Source organism: Etheostoma spectabile, chromosome 11 (genome assembly GCF_008692095.1).
Source record: "Etheostoma spectabile isolate EspeVRDwgs_2016 chromosome 11, UIUC_Espe_1.0, whole genome shotgun sequence".
Lineage (NCBI taxonomy): Eukaryota > Metazoa > Chordata > Actinopteri > Perciformes > Percidae > Etheostoma > Etheostoma spectabile.
The window spans coordinates 417,907-439,142 of NC_045743.1; the positions used below are offsets into that span (position 1 = coordinate 417,907).

Genomic DNA, 21,236 nt, shown 5'->3' on the forward strand with positions numbered 1-21,236 from the left:
AATGAAGGAAGACAGCGAAAATTGTGAGGGTCTAAGAGAAGAGACAGGCGAGAGAAGACTAGTTTGGGATCATTTTAAACTGCAAACTTGCTACTACATCATCTCAGTAGAAAACAGGCAGCGTACTCTACCATGAGACACGGTAACATGAACGTCTGCTGCTCTCGTCCACTGCGCTGTTTTACACAACTACAGCATGCTACTCTGCAAATAATGATGTTTTACAAACAATGTAAAACAAAAGCTGTCGGTTTGTAGTCTAACTGTTTATTGGTTTGCTACTAATCTTTGGAAACTTAGCTGCTGCCGGAGACAAACCAGCCCCCCAGCATGGCTGCTTAACATGCACGTGAATGACGTCACCGGACCATGCTGGTGATGTCTATATTTCATATTGTGTTTCCTCACTCAGCATTAGGCTTCTGAAATCGCGGCCCCCTGAACAGCGTAGTTTAATGGTACTCCTGAAAGCTTTGAACCATCACATTTACCCTCTGCTTAGTGAGCAGCTCTTTTGCATATGCACTGCAAATAGCCAGAGGCAAGAAGGGGAAGGGGGTGAAGAATATTAACATTTGGGCCACCAATTTTTTTTAAAGGTCTTGGAATTTGGTTATAAAAATGTTGCTTGAAAAAAAAGAAAACCTGTCTTATATATATATAATATATATATATATATATATATATATATATATATAATATATATATATATATATATATAATATATATATTATATCTAATAGAATATACATAATATATATATGTATTTTCCTTTTTTTTTTTTTTACTAAAACAGCAATAATAAATATATTTACTATCGCTGTTTACAAGTTATTTTCTTACTAAGTATTTCTTATCCGATTAATCGATGGAATAATCGCAGAATACTCGATTAGTAAGAGAACCAACAGCTGCAGCCCTGGTATTCTGTATACCTGTCTGGCACTTACACTCACCACAATCTTCTTGGCTTCTGCCTCTTTCTTGGCCTTGACCTCAGCCATGGACTTTTTAAAAGCTAAGAGGACCTCGCGACAGTCCTCTAAATGGGCCTCTGGCTCCCAAGTGTCATCATCCGAGCAGTAATTCTTCCAACGGACTCTGTAGAGCACGTCACCCTGAAAACAGAGAGAAGATATGAAACTCGAGCATTACCTCCACACCGACCCGACACGTCGCCTGGTAGTCAGACTGTAACGGCTGACTGTTTCACCAGCCAACAGGACCGGATGATGACTAGCTGCATGCACACATGGCTGAAAGACTAGATATAAAAAAATGTATTATAGTATTTGGAAGAGAGACGTTATTCTTTTCTTCATTCATTTGTTGTTTCTTAACCCTTGTGTTGTCTTCCCATCGACCTGCAACTTTGTGTTTTTCTGGGCCGAAATTTTGACAATTTGACACAATTCCTACACATTTGTCAATGCTTTTGTAGATTTTTTCCCCCCAATTTTTTTGTCACTTTTATTATGTTTTTGTAGTTTGTTTTAACAAGTTTTTTTTCTCACATTTACCAAGTTTTTTTTTTATCACTTCCTTTTAACAAGTTTTTGTCACCTTTGGCGATTTTTCGGATTTTGTTTGGTCACTTTTTTCAGCGTTAAAAAAAAAAGAAAAATGTTTTTGTTGAATTTTTCCTGCATTTTTGAAGCTTTTTACAACATTTTTTGGTCACAGTTCTGATAAAATCAAGGTGGAAAGGCCCAAAATAATTCTTTTGTAAACGGGTCAATTTGACCCCGAGGACAACAGGAGGGTTAATAGTTGATATATTGTACAAGAGAGCGAGAAAAACACTACAAGCTTTTTCAAGTCTAAAAAGCAGAGATGCAACAGTACGTATATTGTGAAATGACCAGTCACTGAGACTGGTCATTCCACTGTGACTTTTCACAAATGACAATACTTGGTCTAAATATGTCTGTCTGTCTGTTTTAGTCTGGATTATTTTCACACAAGGGAAAAAGTTAGTTGAAAAACTGCAAAAAGATTCCTGATGCTTGGGTGCAAAAGTGACCTAAAATTAAGGTAATTAAGTCAAACAATGTTTCTCCCCTTTCATGGCGTTGAAGATGAGTGTCGCTTTACACAAACGAACAGGAAACCCTCATTTTCTCACAGTAAAATGTGTCTTAAAGTTTGCAGCAATGAAAACAGGACAACGCACAGCTACAGAACAAATCTTTGTATGATACAGCACATTAGTGCAGTTATCATAATGATTAAATTAAATCTCCTAACTTTAGATAAACTGTTCCATTCATTAATACAACATGCGTTTACATAAGCTCCCGCTGCCCCTTGCTTCAGATAGATTCGGTAGGTTTGGTGCACCTTATGCTTTTTTAGTATCCTGATTGACACATTGTGATTAGAATCAAAATCAGAAACACTTTTTAATTTAAATTACACTACCGACTCTTGCTTCATTACTCTAATTACACATTCAATTTAATTTTAACGTCAGTTACACTGCAATATTGTTTCTTGTATCATGGTAACCGCACTTTAAAATACTTTTATTTGACGCCATTTTGCTTACTCAGTCTACCATATAATGATTGTCTGTTGTTTGCCTGTATTTCTTGTGTGCTTACTTGTTTGGGTGTTTTTGTTTTTTTGGCTGTTATTGAAAAAATGCTGCTGCTGTAACAACAAAATGTCCCCGTTGTGGGATGAATAAAGTTTAATCTAATCTAATCTCATCCCCAAAGGGAAATTATGAGTTGCAGTTGCACAAATGGTATAAATATCAGAGTAGAAATATACCGTATATAACCTTTATATTTTGATAAAATATATGAGCACTGGTCCATTAGATTGGACCAGTGCTCATATATGTTTTGCATCATTGCACCAATATATAATCAGTCTGTTTTAATGACTGAATCTTCCTGTACAGCTGTTTCTAAACAGGTAGCACAAACCCTGGCAGCCTATAGGAGACTACTTACATCTGAGAACAGCAGCAAAGCCGAGTGTGGTAATAACTCACTACGGTTTGTATTAGCTCGATAACCTTCTCGTAACCCTCATCTTGCACTTTATATCGACCCGTCAAGCAGGTCCGGGCAATATATCAATGTATCGATATTGCACTATGAAACTAGATATTGGCTTAGATTTTTGGATTTGGTAAGTGTTGTCTTTACCTGGTTTTACAGGCTGCATTACAGTAAAGTGATGTAATTTTAAAACTTACCAGACTGTTCTAGCTGTTCTATTATTTACTTTTACCCACTAAGTCATTGAGTCATTTCTAGAGAATATTTATCAAAAATCTCATTGTGTAAATAACATTTTGTTAAAGCACCAATAGTCAACCATACGATATCGTGGCAATATTGACACTGAAGTACTTGGTCAAGAATATCGTGATATTTGATTTTCTCTGTATTGCCCGGCCCTAGCCTCAAGTCTCCCTACAAAGCAGAGACTTCTGAAACCATTATTACTATTTAATGTGCCTAAACTTTAAGTTTAAGGCTCTTGTGACGTGGTGGAAATGTAAAGCATAGCACGCTTAACAAACTTTTAAGTTCTTGATTCACTTTCTCGCAGTATATCGTTGAAGAGCCCTATTGGTCCGGAATACAATAACTATTAATGGTTTAAAATTCATATTTTGTACAAAGAAAATTGTCACGTTTAACTTAAGTGATGCTGCTTTTCTTTGGACAAAATTATGCAGCGAGGATAACAAAAAATTCCTTTTGATTGTAACAGAGTATTTCTAAACTGTGGCATTGATGCGTTTACTTACTTAGCTTAGTAAAAGATCTGACTACCTCTTCCACCACTGGCTACTTGATATGCGATGTCAACTTGATATCACTTCACGTAGCAGATCAGTCCGTTAGTCTAAATTAATAAATTGTTGTTAATTATTATTCAGTGAGGCGTTTCTCTGTTAAAACCCGTTGGTCGGTCTGTTGTTGCCGTGTCAACTGCCACGATGGAAACGTACCGTTAGCAGCCGTTGGGAAATACGATAGCTAACTGACATTCTCACCATGTAATCTGTGTTATGCACAATGACACTAGCACCGTTCCCAGGTTTTGGTTTAATCTACCAATGCTGCTGGGCAAGAGCAACCCGTAATGAAAATAACCGCAAGCTTGCAAGGCGTCCGTCCTTGGCCCCGGCAGCAGAGAGGCGAGCGGACATCACAGGAGGGGACGTTCTAAAACGCTTAACGTGAAAAAGCTTAACGTGGTTTAATGTACCTAAACAACGATCAATTATCACCATATTTACCATGGCCATATCTTGTCATAAACACTTAAACCTGTCAAAAAAACTAAACTGAAATCGAACGATTTGGTCCGATTTTTTGACAGTTTGTACTGGTTATGAGGAGCAATATGTGAGAGAAATACGGTGATAATTGATCGATGTTTAGGTACATTAAGCCACGTTAAGCCTTTTCCTCGCCATAGACACCAATCAAGAAGAAAACGTTACCGTGAGATAACTTCTATAATCGTTGGATTTCAGTTTAGTTTTTTTGACAGGTTTAAGTGTTTATGACAAGATATGGCCATGGTAAATATGGTGATGATTGATCGTTGTTTAGGTACATTAAACCACGTTAAGCTTTTTCACGTTAAGCGTTTTAGAACGTCCCCACAGGAGAAGTTGTGCAAAAAAAAAAAATGATGCTATCTATGGACAAACTGTGACAAAGGAGTATCGCGTTTGACTAAGTGACACAAGAACAGTTTAATGCATCAAAATACACTGGAAAACATTGTACACAGGCATGTATGCAACGGAAAGTGCCGGGGCACCGTTTTAAGGAGGGCTATGCGTCGTGAGAGTGGAGTGAAAGCGATGCCAGCCATGTTTAGCGAGCGGCTAGGTAGCAGGCTAGCTCGTTAACGTTAGGTTTACCTCTTCCACCCGCATGTCTATTATCCGCTCCACTTCGTACACATCTTCGACTTCCTCTTCTTGTTCGCTCTCCGCGGGCTCTACCCTCGCAGTCTCAGCCGCCATGGCCGCGGGTTTGATAACGATGTATCTGCTTTTAATCCAGCACTCGTAAAGGCCGCGGTGCCCGTTCACAGAGGCCGGACGCTAGCGTACCTGGCCGTGGTTACTTCCTGCACTAGCTCTGCAGCTCCGGGCGCAGACCAGCTACCGCCCGCTCTTACAACGCTGCGTTCAATATGCTGCGCCCAACCGACCCCATCTAGCATTTCTTACTATAACTATTACAATTTTAAGTTTCTGTCTGAGCTTGTGAACTCAAAACAAACTTGCGCTTTGCAGTACACCGCATTAATCGTGTCACAAAAAAATTTGCTGAAATACCAAAGAGAAATACGCGATTCTAATCATTTAAAGAAACCGATCGATTTGTTTTAACCACACTTGTCTCTCGTGGGTTTAAATTCGCTCCTAAATGGATGTCTTGTATACACGGATTATCGGACTACAATGGCTTTAGAATAAATAACGTTTTCCGACATGTGGATTTCATTAACGTCGCACTGTGTCGTTATTTCAGACGTTGAAGTCCAAAATGCCGATGTTCCTAAAGGCAGCATGGACATGAAGCTACCCACGGGGTTTAAATGTAGAAAGCATAATAAGCAATACAAACATGGTGGACTGCAGAAGGCCATGACCGTCAAAGCGAGAAGTCAAGCGACACATCTGATACAACACACGAGTACATAATTATAATTTAAAAAAGTTGGATGTATGTTAACTCCCACATTCTGTTGTCTAAAAACATCAAACTCAAAATGAGCAGAGTTTTGCTCACATTATTAAACAATTACATTATGTGGCCAGTATGTATTCTGTATAGATTATATCCTCAGAGCAAATATAATTATATACTACCATTCCTCAGTGCCCAAAATAATTTTCAAATCAAAAATATCAAGAAATGCACATTTTAAAACATCTCTCACATATCTTAAAAAGTACAGTATGAGCAACATTTTTATTGATGAATAATTTCAGTTAATTATGCAAAGGACTTTATTCAGTAAGGAGTCACTTTGTCTTCCATAAGTCAAAGCACCTGCATTTAACATAACAAACATAAAATACTTTAAAAAAGCAATTTGAAAACAGCTTTAGAAGAAATAAAATCCAACAGGTGACACAAATAAAAAGTAAAATATTACTTAATTTTTTTGCTACACCTACTGTAGCATATGCCATAAACAAAAAAAGTGCTGTAAAGCATCACACTGGACCAAAAGAGCAAGAGCTCCTCACCTGTATGTCAGCTATGGCTTTTGCAATACATACATTTGTAGCTGTGTACATGTGTTGCATGATGATTTTGTGTGTATAAATATGTTTCAAGTTGTCAGCTTGTATGTTACAGTATCTGCAGTTGTAGTTGTAGTCTCAGAAAACTTACTTGGTTAATTAATCTTAAAAAGGTTCAATTGAAAGCTCAAATCTGCTGTTTAGTGTTACCTCCACAGCAGTGGCTGTTTGGACAAAGAGGCATCGGCAACTGATAAATAGCAAAAGAAAAAAATAATTAACATATTCAGGACTTCCTCTTCTCTTCTACAGCTTCATGGACCTCTTAAAATGAATACAATAAGAGAACGTGATGGTCATCAATTAACTAGTTTTGCACTGAAGCAACAAATTGGGGCAAAAGCAGCGTCCAGAATGAACGCAACGTCTAATTCAATACCAACTGAAATGCTTACAAAAATCCATTAAAGCAACATGTAAGGAGATGTTATGAGTAGGGAGATGTCAAGAGCTGTTCTGAAATTAGGGACGAACAGTTAAGGAAACCTTGAAATAAAATGTTGAGGCAAATTAAGTCTAATATTTTGTAAAGCAGTTCGGATGTATTTTAAAACACTGTTATGGATTAAGCTAAGAGATGATGGAACGTCTTATTAGGTTATTTCAAGATTTTTCAGATTTATGCCCTGAACTTTAAATATATGTATGAACAGTTGTCTGTTGGTGTGGCTATAAGGTTGAAAGTGTGGCACAACATCCTCTGTCCTCTCCCATCTCAGACACCAAAAATGATTCGGAGATCAGCCAAGGAGAGTTTGGAGAAGGTGCTTCCCGTTCCTGACAGCACATTCTGGGCGAGCTCCTTCTTCTTCGCCTGCAGTGTGGAGATCTTGTCCTCCACTGTGCCATCACACACAAACCTAGAGACAAAACACATAACTATTTATACATTTAAATTACATTTTAATCTGTTTATTGATCCCCAATGGAGAAATTACAATTTACACTCTGTGTCCACACTTTGTTAGCTATCTCACTCTCACTCTCTCACACACACACACACACACACACACACACACCCCACACACACACACACACACACACACACACACACACACACACCACACACACACACACACACACACACACACAACACCCCACACACACACAACACACCACACACACACACACACACACACACACACCACACACACACACACACACACACACACACACCACACACACACAACACACGATCTGTACATGCACTAATGGAGAGATGTCAGAGTGAGTGGGCTGCCAGCCGAACCAGCGCCTGAGCGGTTGGGGGGGTACGGTGCCTTGCTCAAGGGCACCTGGCAGTGCCCAGGAGTGAATTGGCATCTCTCCAGCCACCAATCCACACTCCCTACTTTTTGGTCCATACGGGGACTTGAACCAGTCTATTAAGACAGATACACCAAATTTAAATACACTAATGACAAACAAAGGCACACGACAGCCTTCAGTAAAATGTAATAACAATTAAAAAGATTCAATTAGTAGCCGTCTATGAACCATTTCACTCAGAATAAATTAACAACATTTTTATTTCCATCTTTGTGTTTGTTGTTTTCGCTCTTGCCTACATGACATGCAACATTAACTGTATTTTGGAGTTGTACTCTGTCACGTTAGAGCTTGCCTAAAGGCTCTGACACACCAACCCGACGGCCGACCGTTGGCAGAAAAGGCAGTCGGACTGACCGCCCCAAAACATCTAAACCGGCAGCTGATTGGACGAATGTGTCACGTGGGTCTGCCTTCTCTGGAGATTCAAAGACTGTCATGGTGGCTCCTTCAGAATACAGTTGCTGAATCGGTCTTCATTTTAGATCGACAAAGGTCAGTTTAAAAGATTCCCGTTAGATTTTGAGAGACTCTAATCACGCTCAACCTGCTTGTCATTTCAGGGTTAGCACTCCACCAATCAGATTGGTCATTCGAGTCCAACTGCCAGCAGTGCCCGCCTTCCGACCAAGCAAGTCAGGTCGGCCCAAATAAAGGCCGACGGCCCGGAACACACCAAACAGGCTCAGGTCACCGACCTCGCCAGACTGTCCGACGGACGTTTATTGGGTTGGTGTGTCCGGGCCTTTAGATGACACTGCCATTTTGCAGTATGATATAATAGTAAACATTAATATCCACGCACATATTGAATGTCGTGCTGATTCGTTACCTGTGGATGGTGACATCTTTACTTTGTCCAACTCTGTAAATTCGGTCACAGGCCTGATCCTCCAAGGCTGGGTTCCTGTCAAGAGGATTCAGGTTTAAAAACTCAACCATTCTTGTACTGTCAAAGGTTTTTGCACTTTATTACGAGCATTACACATTCATGTTTGTGATGAAGTGTATTTTACCATGTTAAATAATATAACATTAACAAGACCAATGTATTTAAATAAATTTATAAGAAAAATATATAAGAAAATTAAAATAAACATGTGCTTACTTTACTTACACTGTAAAAATGTTGTAATTTAAACAAAAGGAAATGTACAGCTGGTTGCACTGGTTTCATATGTCTCAGTGTGTGTCTCACCAGTGCATGTCAATAAGAAAGAGGTGATTGCCCCCGATGAGATTGAGTCCAACCCCTCCAGCACAAAGAGACACCAGCATCACCTTTGGCAGAAAAACAGAAATATAAATCCAGACATTTATTTGCATTTACTCACAATATGTTAAATGTTACAGTGGTCGAAGTCCAGTTCTGAAAATTGATTCTGAGCAGTACTGTGTGGAAACCATCTTCTACTATGCATTTATAAGATTTGTGATAAAACATCGGGCTTAAAAGGCCCATTTCTTCAATTTTCTGACAATATACACTTGAAAAACAAAACAAAAACCACAGGTGTTAAAGTGCACAAGTGTCAACTGATCATTATTGAAAATACAGGCGTGTTACACTCGTGTTAATGAACATTCCCACTGGATACAAACCTTGAACAGCAACAGAAAATGTGAATTTTGTCAAAGTTTTAATTGTTTTCTAGCATTCATACCTGTGTGAAAATATTTTGGATTTATGTAAAAGTAGTTACAGGTTCAGGTCAGGTTTTAGACTACACGTGGCCGGCTATTTTTTATAAACAGACATTTCAACTTCTCCGGTTTAAAAAAAAATAACACGTGCACAGCACAGTCAGTTTTTAGAAAAGTGTTCAGTTACACGTACCTGTTTATAAATGCCGTCAAGAGCATGTCAAACCTGTAGGTGGCAGTGTAACGACAAGCTCAAACCCACCTTAGCTAATCAGATTCCCAAAAATAAAAACAACAGCAACAAATCACTTCCTCACTCTTCTTCTCCTCACTTCCTCGGCTGCCAAAACCTCCGTTTGTCTCAGTTTACATGCAAACAAAGATTTCCAAAATTTCCACTCCCGGATTTGTTTTCTAGAAAGACTCGTTTTCAGAGGCGAATTCCCTGTCTGCGTGTAAACGAAGGGTACAAGCAAAAGGGAAATGTCTCCGTTTATCAAAATGACCAGGTATGTGTGAACAGGGTTTTAGATTTACCTGTGGTCCGTGAGGGTTGGTGTTAAATTCTTCCACCAGGTCCATGCGGCGTTTGGGGTTGACGGTCCCGTCGATAACCGCGTGACTCAGGCCCATCCTCTGCACATGAACTGCTACGATTTTGAGCATGCTGGTCCACTGGGACACGATCACGCTAAAAACGACCAGAAAGGAGACACAATGTTTACTACACATACTGTATGACTGTGACATTTAATGGTTCTCAGGGGACATGTTAACGGATGTTAGCAGTTTACAGGTCAGTTTTATGACTAGTCCTTTCAAAGATAAGACAAGATAAGATAATACTTTATTCATCCCACAGCGGGGAAATTCCTTAGTTACAGTAGCATTCTCAACAATAACAGCAAAAAAACAAATAAACAAGTAAACACAAGAAAGACAGGCAAACAATAGACAAGATCATGTATACAAGATTGTGTGACACAGTCAAAAGCTCCAGAATAGCTTCTAAATGGATCTTGCGATTTGACTTGCCAATTATGTTATTCTGGCTTTCCAAAAGTGTTTGTTGAATTTTTGCTGAAAGAATAAAATAACAACTCAAACTGAAGCAGATTTAGAATATATCTGGATGCGAAACTGTGTCTGAGGTGATTGTGAGACTTCAATGATTTACCTTTTCTGATCACTACTCTTCTGTCTGATTGCCTTTAGCTCAGAGACAATAGCAGCAATCTGGGAAATCAAGATAGCAGAATTAGTTTATTTGATAAAACAACACAAGTGATACAGGAAAATTTGTTTTGTGGTACTAACAAACATGGACTGTTTTTCCATGTTTGATAGGACAGGGTGTGATACAACAAAGTTTTCTCACATTTTCCCTGGGCTTTTAAAAAAAGATGACTTATAATTGAAGCCATCGAAGAAGTCAATCATATCTCCATCGACAATAACAGCCGAAGTTTGTGCTTGCAGTTACTCTAGACTTTTCAAAACTGTGTAGTGGGGAAAGAAAAGGGCTAAAACTGAAATAATCTGTGACCTTTCACTCCACGGAGACCACTAAAAAAAATGCTGGCACAATAAAGTCTTCTGCCATACTTTACAAAACAATGGTCGTATTCTTAACAGAGCGAGCAGTCGGTCTTATTACAGCAGATATCAAGCCCCCTGCAGGACGCAATCTCACATTTGGGGGGTACATTTGAAACTCCTTAATAATGAAGGTCCCGTCCGATGATAGATATATTTTGTGTATCTATTTTATTTTCTTCTTTCTCCCAGCTGGTCTGGAACTCTATCCCCCCCCCCCCTTCATATTACTTTGGTTTATGGTATGAGTGGTGATGTACATATGTTGTGTTTTTTTCTTCCTCCTTGCCTAATCTGTGTTAATGTTTGAATACCATGTGATGTGATCTTTTACCGCAACCTAATTTCCCTATAGGGACAATAAACATGAACTAAAAAAAAAAAAAAACTAAAAAAAACTAGGATCCTGAGCACAACAATTGCCCACCTTGGTGCTCTCACTGGTGTCCTCAAAGAGCTGTGAGGAGAAGCGTGTGCCATTAAGGGCCACGGTGTCGTTGGTGGGAGTGCCCGGTGCGGAGGGGCTGGAGGTGAGTGACAGGGCATTGAGCTGCTCCTCCAGAGACAAGACGATGCCATCGCCCTGCAGCTCCGACGTGTCAAGAGTCTGAGCAGAGAGAGAGGGGGTGGGGTGAGAGAAGGAAGGAAACAAATGCCTGTGAATACTATGCAGTTGTTTTGTATGTGTGTTTATGTTTGTACGCTTTTTGATTTTGATGCAAAACTGGTACGCCTTGGCACCTTCTTAAGAAGTGACAGGTGACAGCAGCACTGTCGGAGGCGCAGCAGCAGCGACAGGATGTTGACGGTGCTGGATGCCGGTTGGAGCTGCTGGGAACTCGACACAGCAGGGTCGGCCTGGGACAAACCAAACTCTTGGGCCACTGGAGAGGGAAGACACACACACTTTTGATACACCAGCATTTGTAATAGCAACACGGATTTCTAACCCAGTTTAATTCACCCTATAATTTAATTCACCCTCTATTCAATTTTAATAATGATTAATCTAATAATAAATCTAATATTTTTTTCTTCAACAATTGACACATGCTTTCTAAAAACACCAATACATGACAAAACTCTTGTATACATTTTTTTTCCCCGAGTGCATATTTTTGGGTAAAATGTATGTACGCCGCCGTTTTCACAAAGCAACACTTCAATAAGTATAACCTCGCTCTCATAATCTACTGACTATTATTATTATTTCTGTAGTTTAACTCATGTAATGTCATAAGGAGCAGTGGACAGCTTATATACACAGCATCAAGGGAGCAACTTGGGGTGCCTTGCTCAGGGACCCTGGGATTGAACCCAAGCCACTCGATAAACAAAACAAGCATCTGATATCTCACCTTTGTCAAAGGGATTGGAACTGGAAGCATTTCCATTTTTCACATCATTTCCTTCATGTCTCTTCAGGTAGTTCTGCAGAGTCGATCTGCAAATAAAGGGCAAATCATTATTCTAGTGTCAATTTATGCTTTTTTTTAATTGATATATCTACAACATCCAGGCAGACTTAGCAGCATCCCATCTCTTTTCTATGCAGTTACACATTAACTTCATAACTCATTGATGGTAGTCAGAGAGTAATTTAAGGGGAACAACGACTAGTCCCCATTTTATTACTGGACACACAATTAACCCCCAAATTGCAAGTTATCGCTACAATATTAATTAAACAAGGAACTGGTGGATGATAAAAGCCTCTTTTCTTCCTATCATGTTCTTCTGCAAAAGAAGGAGTGAATTCAATGTAAAAGACAAAAAAATGAATATGGAGGAAGTTTTTTAATAAATATTTAGTTAAATTAAAAACTATAAAAGGCATAAGAAATAAGTTGTTTTGTTACCTTGACTGGGCAAAGACCACATCATACACAGCCTGTTCATCCTGGGACAGTTTGAGTTGATGCACCTCGCAGCTCCGACCAGGAAGAGACACCTGAAACATTTAACATTTCGCTTCAGCCACGATCAAGAGTGTGCTGATGTTTTAATCCATCACCACCTCAGTTGTAGCTCCCAGAGAGTCTTATTTGGTTGTCTGAACAAAACAAATGCTAAAGGTTGTGGCCTTCATAATGAGAGTGTCCACAATGTACTGTTGCCAGAAGAAAAGAAGTCCAAGGCGTGCGTCTGTCCTTACCAGTGGTCTCCCTGTGGAGTCCTTCTGGTCTTTGGTTCGTCGGAGCAGCAGAGTCCTCGTCAGGATGTTGAGTCTCTCTCTGCCTCGGTTAGAGCCGTTGTCCACCTGAGCTTTCCAGAGTTTGTACTCATCAAACGGAGAACAACGCAGAAACCTGAAAGCCAGACAAAGACATAAAGAGAATAAACAAAAGCTTTTTTTTCCAATCCACCATATTGGACTGCAATGAAGATGAATTTATGTTAGCAGTTTCAAAAACACTTCAGTTTCAGTGCAATATTAGTGGAAAGCATCATTTCACTCATCAATGTTTTGTTGTGCAATGCGAGAACATGTTGACGAAGGCTGCTCATAGTGCTGGTTAATTAATACATATCTTTCAAGTTGAGCCTATTCTTTCTTAAAGTGATAATTGTGTCACCTCCACCAAGTTGAGGCTTTTGTTCCTGTATATGTATTGTGCGACTGAGATTTCTATTAGAGATGTTCTGATACCGATACCAGTATCGATATGGCCTCCGATACTGCCTAAAACGCTGGTATTGGTATTGGGAAGTACTGGAGTTCATACACCAATCTGATACCATGTAAGAAAGTCCTAAAGAAAATCTACGTTAAAGTTGTTCATTTATGTTTTTTTTTATGTTATGACTGACTGCCTAACTGGATAATACGGTGTTAATTGTTTTTTTGTTTGTTCATGTTTCACAACGAGTTTAACCTGAGCCAGACCAACAACAAAAGATAGAAATCATATCACATCCATAAAGGGATTGTAGTATACGGTTGTTAAAACAAAATAAAATATATGACACACTGGTATCGGATCAGTACTCGGTGTTGGTCAATACGCAAGTTCAAGTATCGGAATCGGGAAGAAAAAATGGCATTGGACCATCTCTAATTTCTATGGAATTTGAGGTAAACCTATAGCGCCACCTTGTGGCCACTTCTACAGCACTTTTCATCCAGAACTCCTGAACTGTGAGAAAACATATATTTTTCCTTATGAAAAATAAATCATGACATTTATTATTTGCTTCATTTAGTGTAGCTTTAACATGCTTGCATAGTTTATAGTTCATACTTCATTTTCTGTTTTCATTTTTGCCAGTCTACATTGATATACAGTGCATTTTACATGAACACATGTTCCTATATATTATAAACAGTGGTCACAAAAACTTCCTGTACATATTTAAACCTTCAACATACTTTGAAAAAGGTAAATTAAAAAAGCGTTTACACTGCTAAATTCTGGAAATAGCGCCTTCCGTTGAAAACCCCACATCATGAGGTAGACAAAAGAAAAAAATATTTCTAACGGGTAGGATTTTTAAAACTCTAGTATTCACTGTGTTTTGTCTTACTTGAGCAGTGAGTACATGTCCAGCAGGTTGTTCTGGATGGGTGTACCAGTGACAGCCCAGCGGGCACGAGCCCCCAGCTGACAGACAGCCATGGAGGTCTGCACTTTTGGGTTTTTGATGTTGTGGGCTTCGTCCAGAACCACCCGGGCCCAGGTCACTCGCAGAAGAGGAGCAGAGCGTAAAGACTGAGGAAAACATGACACAGAGTGTGCGTCTTTGTTAGGTTTTGGTGCCAAAGATTATCGAATCAAATGTCAGCTGCCAGCGTCTTTAAAGAAACAAGGTCTGAATTTACATCTCACAGCATTAAAGCGGATAAATGTTAAAGTCAGAACTGTTGCTTTACGTCATAAATATATTCTACTCACCACATCATCAGCATCTTTGCTGGGTCTCTCGCCATCCTCTTTCTGGACTGGGATCTCCTTAGAGACCAAACTGTATGTGGTCACCACCACATCATAATCTGCCAGCCTGAGAGAGCACAGACAACACTTAATTCAGTTTGACTGTGTGCTCCAAAGTTGATGTCTAAGTGTTGACGCCTTTTACATATCGTTTTCCTTTCCTCTGAGTTGAGTTGAACCGAGTTAAGTTTGAGTTTAGGGCTGGGTAAAAGTTCAATATGATCATGCATATTTCTGTAATTCATTTAATAATGATTCCAAGCGAATATAAGTTAAAACTCCCCATTTTTTGTTGTTGTTGTGATTAACAGTTTTACAATTTTATATTTCAACAAAACTCACAACTGGCAACATGAACAAATCCCCGCCCGTCCGTCCTCACCACCCACCCAGACAAAAATCAAGAAAAGATGACACAAAATTTGTTTTTGAAGTATTAAGTGTTGAGTAAAAAGAATTCAAACCGAAAAATGGTCTCTGTCAACAATGTACCGGTGTGTAATCTAATTGTGTTCTTGATGTGTCTTTTTCAGGCCTCTTTACAGCGACCCTTTAAATTTATACTTGTAAGCATAAAAGAGAAATGAAGCCAATACAAAACTACAACAAAAGAAACTTTCATCTGTTCCTAGCTAAGAAAAAAGAAAACCAGGTGGGACTGCACCTTAGTGACAGAGACAGAAAACAGACAGTGGTGTGTACATGTGGATTTGGGCATGGTTTCCTCACAATTTGGCACTTTTCTCGCGGTTGGGGCCGTGGTACAGGTACACAGTCAGCTTGCCTGTCTTGACATGTCTGTCAATCTCCCTCTTCCAGTGGTGGACCAGCGAGGCGGGACAGATGATCAGAGTGCCCTTAGAAACCACCAGGCTGGAGTCTGGATAATTAACAAACTAATCAACACTAGCATAGTCTTAATACTAAAACCTAAGATTTCACCCTCCGGATTCAGACAAAAAAAAGAAAGTATTATCTCATTTAAAAATGAATTGCATGGCTGTATTTTATCATACCTCCTGAAAAGAGTAAGAAAAGGTTTTAGTTACCAGTTTTGGAGAACCAGCTCACTGGCTTCTTCTCTTCCTTCTTCTCAACTTCCCCTTTTGCTTTGATCTTCTTGGCCAGTATGAGAGCAATCATGGTCAGGGTTTTCCCCAGACCCATGTCATCCGCTGAACCCAAAGAGAGCAGGAAGAACAAGAAGAAGAAATGATGAAGACAAAACTAGACATAGACTGATACCGTTTTTTCATGATGAGACCGATATGCATTTACAGTGGAAATTAGCCTTGTGCTACAGCCTTTGCATTAACTTGTGCAAGTGTTTGGTCCCTTGTCTTGTGTCTGTCTGTGAACGTGTCTGTTTCTGCTGTTTTGTCTTCCCTTCCTCCTGTCTATCCTTTCTATGTTTTTTGGTCCTGGGACGCATCCCCAGACTCAGTGTACTGTTTTTTTTAAATCTGTTTATTGATCCCCAATGGGGAAATTACAATTCCCACTCTGTGTCCACACTTTGTTAGTACACACACACACACACACACACACACACCACACACACACACACAACACACACACACAACACACACACAACACACACACACACACACACACACACACACACCACACACACACACACACACACACACCACACACACACACACACACACACACACACACACACACACACCACACACACACGATCTTGTAACTGTTTGTAATTTTTAAATGTATAAAAAACAACAAAATACAATATGATCACAAATATAATAATATATTACCCAGAATTCCTCCAAGGGATTCTGGGTTTCTCTCCAGAGCAGCCAGGCCAAAGCTCTCCTCTGATGGGCCAGGAGCGACACCTGACCAACCAATCACAAAAGGAAAATGTTTTATTAAAGTAACGTAATGGACCAATCCAAACAGGACATAGAGGCTCTGTTATAGTAGCAAATTGCCAAGTAGGTTTTAATCAATAGTTTTTTTTTTAAGAACTTCTTTCTAAAAATAGCAAATTCACTATCATGGGATCCATGTGTCTGATTATGTGATGGAAAAACTGAAGCAGTGTGTAACCTTGATGCCCTTTGGGTCGGGAACCTCGGCCTCAGCGTCGGGGCAGGACTCCAGGGATTTGTGGAGATGGTCAATGGCCTCGCAGGTGGCATTTTTCACCGCCAGCAGACGGTCGTGAGTCATCCTCCCACCATAAAGACCACCTGCCACCTGTGGGTTTGCTGGAATCATAGAGGACAGAGTGAGTGTGTTTGTCTGAGTGATGAATTAAAGCAGTGAAAGAAAATATGTAATCCAGAGAAAAATAGTTGGTAAATAGGTGACATGATAAATGCAAATCACTTCAAATGTTGAAGAAGACTTATATCCACCTCTTGACACAAGCTAGCTAGCTAAATTGTAATGCTTCAAATAAAAAGAATATGGCCTGACAGCAATCCTAAAAAATAGCAGAAATATCTTCCATCTGTTCAGCCTACCTCCACACATCTGGGTGTATCCCTGGCTCAGCTGAAGCCCCAGGGAGCTGCCAGAGGCCTGGTGCTGGGAGGGACCGGGGGCAGGAAGCAGGATGGCGCCGCCCTGCCGGCTGAATGGGTTTACCTGGCTGCTACCTAGACTAGCATCACCGCTGTTACGTTCACTCTGGGACTCTGAAAGTGATTCGTAGATTTCAGTTGAATTGGTCAGGAACTGACATTAATGTAAGTTCAACTGCTCCATCATCTTTGTGATAATATAGAGCTTTTCGTTTTCTCTTGCATTTTGATCTTCTTGTGCTTTTAACTATTATTTATAATTTCATTGCACCCAAAGCACAGTAAAAGAACTGAAAGCCACTTGGAAACTTAAGATGTGTAATTACAATTCACACATTTAATCTAAACAGCAGAAGAAGGGAGTGGCGCTGTCAAAAAACAAAAAAAGATTATTCCTACTGTACAGTGGGTGAGTTACCAGGCTGAGAAGCAGCAGTGAGGCTCAGAGACTCCAGCGCGTCCTCCAACTCTTTCACCTGAGTCCTCAACCTTTCCCCTTTATCTGGCAGAGCTGCCACGTTCACCACGGACAGAGTCGCCTTGACAGGAGGACAAAGGGGGGGGTGGGGGGGGAGCAGACAGATAAAAATGGATACAGAGGCAGAAGCTCAGTCCTTGCCCTCTCCCCTCCCTTTCCTGCCTTCAGTTGTCTCTTCTTACAAAGACCTAAATGCCCCCAAAAATGGATACATAGAAAACATAACCCTAATAACCCGTTTCATTAATTTAAAAGTCAAAGAATCAAGTTCACAAACTCTTTTTTTTGCTGTTGTGGTCTGTAGTACTAAAAACTGAGGAGTACTGAAAATGTTCCATAATAAATAAGTATTTCTTTGTCTACTTTTTTATACGTGATTGATTGACTGAGACTGTCTCCTTGTCTACAGAGTCAAGGAAAATGATCCATGGCAGAAAAACATCATGACGTACTGTATATTGAGCATAATGTCACACAGTACAATATTGGTATTAGCCTCAATAATACAGTATTTGTCCATCTGTAATCTGTACCATGAAAACGTATCTAAATCTAAAATCTCTAATCTGTAACTCCCAAAGTCTGCCCAAACAGCCAATCATTTGTTTCCAAGTCACTTACTCACCTTTTTCTGTTGGAGTTGAGCAGTGAGCAGGCTGTGCAGCCCTTTGGGAGCTTCATGCTGAACTTTCATCTTAGAACTTGGCTGAAATCCAGCGAAGTTGGTCAGTGTCTTTTGAACAGCAGTAACAGGAGGAGTTTTCTGAGTAGCAGGTTTCACTGACACCACCACTACATCGTCATCATCATCTTGGTGGATTTTGGTTTGACTGGACTCTAATTGTGCCGTTTTGGTAGATGCAAGGTCCCTGGTGGTATCAGAGCCTCTGGAACCGGGTGCACATTTAGAGATACTCTTTTTTACAGCAGGGTCAGTTTGTTCCACCGGACAGGTTTTACCATTAGTTGCTTGGTGGGGCGAGTCTTTGTGAGAACTCTGTAAGGTCTGATTTATTTTCTCTGGGTGAACAGCCTTGACACTGGAGTTAGAAATCTTATTTTCTGCTTTCTGGTTCTCTTTAGTCATGTCTTGCAACGTATCTGTCGTTTTTTCCACATTCTTAGCTTTGCAACTGTTTCTCTCCTCATCTGTAACTCTCTTCTTTAACGTCATCCCCGGTGGAAGTTGTTTACCTCTGTAAGAATCCGCTGTATTTAGCTTCCCTGCCTCCTCTTCTTCCACTCCTGCATTTACGCTCTGCACATTTTCTTTCTGACACCCCTCTCTTGATTCAGCCTTGTGACTTGCCTCGCTGTCTTTGAAATCGGTTCTTTTCTTATCACCTCCACCTTGTTGCACTCTGGTCCACTCAGAGTCCTTGTCCGTCTTGCTGGAGACTTTAAAGGGGTTTAGGACAGGCGGCAGGCAAGAGGGCTGTAGCTGTGTGTCAGAAAGAGGGGTTCTCTTTTCTTTCTCTGGCTGCAATGATGAACAGATATTTTTTAAATGGGTAGTGGACAGACAAAGCTAAATGAAATGGAAGAAGACATGCAACAAAGATTCCTGGGTGGACTCAAACTATGGATGTTGTGATTGCCAGCTCAGTGACTTAAACAAAAATGTTAGTTTTCAGTATGTCCAGTTATATCTCTATAGTAATTTCACAAATCTTAGCCTGACATTCATATATTATATGTGGTCTCTTTGAAAACATTAAAATTATAACAAAAATTCAACATAAAGTTCTAAACATGAGTTTGTAATGATCGAGGGTTGAAGAGATAAAAGTGTTGTCTACAGCTAATGAGTCCCGGACACTTTTAGTGACAATAATCTTTGAAGTATATAAGTAGGGTGTGTATGGTGTAAGCTGTGCTGCCTTACTGCAGTCCAAGGCACGGTTCCACACCATCTTTGGCCTACTTTTTTGCCCACAACACACCTGTAGAACAACCTGGAAAAGGAGAGTGCACTTAAACTCAAAAGGTACAATCCAACCAACCAAATGTGCAGTCACCTAAAGCCAGGCATCTTGTTCAAGTGCCTAATTTAAATGTAAAGATGCACCAGCAAGGACTTTCCGTTACTGGTTTAGTTACTTTCTGTTTTGGACCATAAAACAATCCACCTGCACACCCACCTGTGGCTCTGCTGTTGCAGACTGTAGGTGAGAGCTTGGAGTTCCACCATCGAATCTTCATGTTGGAGGCAGTGGGATGGTGAGATGCTAAATGATAAATGATAAAAAAACAAATATAGATATCTGTCATCCATCATTAGTGTGTAACTAAGAGACAGTTAAGACTAAGCTAGCAAACTGTGTATAACTGATGGTTAGATAGAGAAGAGTGGTCTCATGCATCTCTACTTTGAGGTACTAGCTTTATGGAGACTTCTGGGTCCGACTACAGTATTCTCTTTATTGAGGAACCTGCAGATTTTCTTCACAATAATGAGAATTCATAATCATGCTGTGGTGGGTACTTGGATCCAACCTTGCCTTCCCACATCCTCTTTATCATTGTTTCACAGTGTTGGACATTGGGGATCAGTGAGAACACGTCTGCCCCACGGAGATGTGAATAACGCGAATAACGTTACCTGGCCACTTGAGTGAAATCGCAGCCTTGCTTGTCAACGCAGACGTAGAAGCTTTTGCCTTTATTTGGTCCATCTTTAACGCCCGTTTTTAACATACACACGCTGCCTGTATGGGGGTTTTAAGAACAAGTGATTTACCAAATCATATCGCTAAACTCTCGTCACTGCAATTAAGCAACGAAATGCGTGGGGAAAACATGGTTTGATTGACGTTAATTCAAAAGTTACACGGCTCATCAACAGAATCTGCCTTGTCATCCACATTACAAACAGTGTAAATATGACTTCTGGAAACTTAACACAATGTTTAACTTTATATTGTATAACAACACACAATGAACTATCATCAACTTATTAAGACTTACCGTGAACATTACATAAAGTCTTCTCCATTGTCCTGACACATTCAGCTCAGTTTCAGTTGCTTCTCTGAGTGTGTCAGTATTTTCGTATCGACCAATCGCAGCAGTCAGAAAACACATCCGGTGTGTGGATTTCAGTATAAACGTTGAAGTGCAAAATAGTTCATCCTAATCACTTTTTTTAAAAATAAAAGTAAAGAGATTTAAACACAACATAACGTCAAATATCTAAACACGTCAGTATAAAAAAACGAAAATCAACGGTACGCCAGACTTTGTTCTCTCCAAAACATTTATTGTGAAATATTTTTGCGAAGCTCGGGTAAACCGGATATAATTCAAAGCGGGTTTTTCAAAAAATGTTAAAATGTATATAGTTTTAAAACGTGTAGTTGATACAAAGTTTAACTAACTTAGGACGTATATATGAAACCAAA

The 21,236-nt window shown here is 39.8% G+C and overlaps 2 protein-coding genes across 7 annotated transcripts in view; both read right to left on the bottom strand.

The window, feature by feature from the left end:
- Positions 1-5,175, bottom strand: part of mphosph8 (M-phase phosphoprotein 8) — a 29,319-nt gene extending 24,144 nt beyond the window's left edge. For 2 of the 6 annotated variants that reach the window (XM_032529009.1, XM_032529008.1), the window contains exons 1-2: positions 4,901-5,160; positions 951-1,118 (exon numbers count right to left, since the gene is read on the bottom strand). In XM_032529009.1, the coding sequence (XP_032384900.1) occupies positions 951-1,118; positions 4,901-5,005 (273 nt within the window). In that variant the 5' untranslated portion in view covers positions 5,006-5,160. Of the gene's footprint in view, positions 1-950; positions 1,119-3,769; positions 3,998-4,900 lie in introns of those variants that run through there. The other 4 variants (XM_032529004.1, XM_032529005.1, XM_032529007.1 and 1 more) reach the window with 4 other exon arrangements.
- Positions 5,176-5,983: 808 nt separating this feature from the next.
- Positions 5,984-21,070, bottom strand: ttf2 (transcription termination factor, RNA polymerase II). The gene is given in 24 exon segments (XM_032529014.1): positions 5,984-7,161; positions 8,463-8,537; positions 8,829-8,911; positions 9,812-9,965; positions 10,452-10,510; positions 11,298-11,477; positions 11,612-11,754; positions 12,229-12,314; positions 12,730-12,821; positions 13,026-13,179; positions 14,396-14,580; positions 14,764-14,869; positions 15,532-15,682; positions 15,852-15,977; positions 16,584-16,598; positions 16,601-16,664; positions 16,879-17,039; positions 17,298-17,471; positions 17,776-17,896; positions 18,461-19,315; positions 19,721-19,790; positions 19,977-20,063; positions 20,438-20,543; positions 20,803-21,070. Coding segments are annotated over 24 exon segments (3,420 nt in total). The 5' UTR covers positions 20,831-21,070; the 3' UTR covers positions 5,984-7,016.
- Between the last annotated feature and the right edge of the window lie 166 nt (positions 21,071-21,236).